Here is a 642-nt window from a genome sequence, read left to right as displayed (position 1 = left end):
TAGGGTCATTAAGAAAGAGGCGTCGGCGTCTCCTTCTCTCCTCCTCAGGAACTGTTCCGTCGATGCGCACGAAACCCTGGCGTTTGCGACTTCCCGCCGGTGCTGCTGCTGCGGTGTTCATACACCCCAAACGCAATTCCCGGAGCCGAGCCACCAAGGCGTCCAACACTCGCCGGTGGTGCGCGAAGACCACAACTTTCGGTGGTGTATCTGCAAAGACATCGCCGAGACCTCAGGCTTCACTTAGCCATAAAGTTGAGGGGTCTGCGCAGGTTTCTCTCGCTCCCCTTTTCCTGTGTATCTCCTCCCACCCAAACTTATGCTTCCTCTCTTCTGCCTATTTCTGCTTTTCCGCTCTCTACTTGCACGGGCATTAGGTCCAGTCGTTTCTCCCCGGAAATATCCCACTTAACAATACTCATAACAATATTATTAGTAATAATAAAAACAGTAGTAAAAATAATAACGAGTCTGTCTCTGCTACGTGCATGCATGCTCTTTTATAACAAAGGTCCTTTGCGTCCCTTCACACATCTCTTTCACATATCTAAATATCTCAGAGTCGAAGGATTGGGATGGGGCGTTGTTTACTAGAGCCGAACCTTCAGTATCTTCTTCGGGCCAAGATGGGACAGGTGTGTC

General features: G+C 49.7%; 1 protein-coding gene across 1 annotated transcript in view; it reads right to left on the bottom strand.

Moving 5' to 3' along the window:
* EMH_0084300 (uncharacterized protein) overlaps nt 1-642 on the bottom strand; it is a gene marked incomplete at both ends in the record, with an annotated part of 2,613 nt that overhangs the window by 583 nt on the left and 1,388 nt on the right. Inside the window, one exon of the mRNA XM_013500732.1 lies at nt 3-210. Within this exon, the coding sequence (XP_013356186.1) occupies nt 3-210 (208 nt within the window). The remainder of the gene's footprint in view (nt 1-2; nt 211-642) is intronic.

The sequence above is a fragment of the Eimeria mitis genome, genomic scaffold (genome assembly GCF_000499745.2).
Source record: "Eimeria mitis Houghton genomic scaffold, Emh_scaff5787, whole genome shotgun sequence".
Taxonomy (NCBI): domain Eukaryota; phylum Apicomplexa; class Conoidasida; order Eucoccidiorida; family Eimeriidae; genus Eimeria; species Eimeria mitis.
The sequence above is the reverse complement of the archived record's forward strand: the minus strand, read 5'-3'. Positions and strand labels throughout refer to the sequence as shown.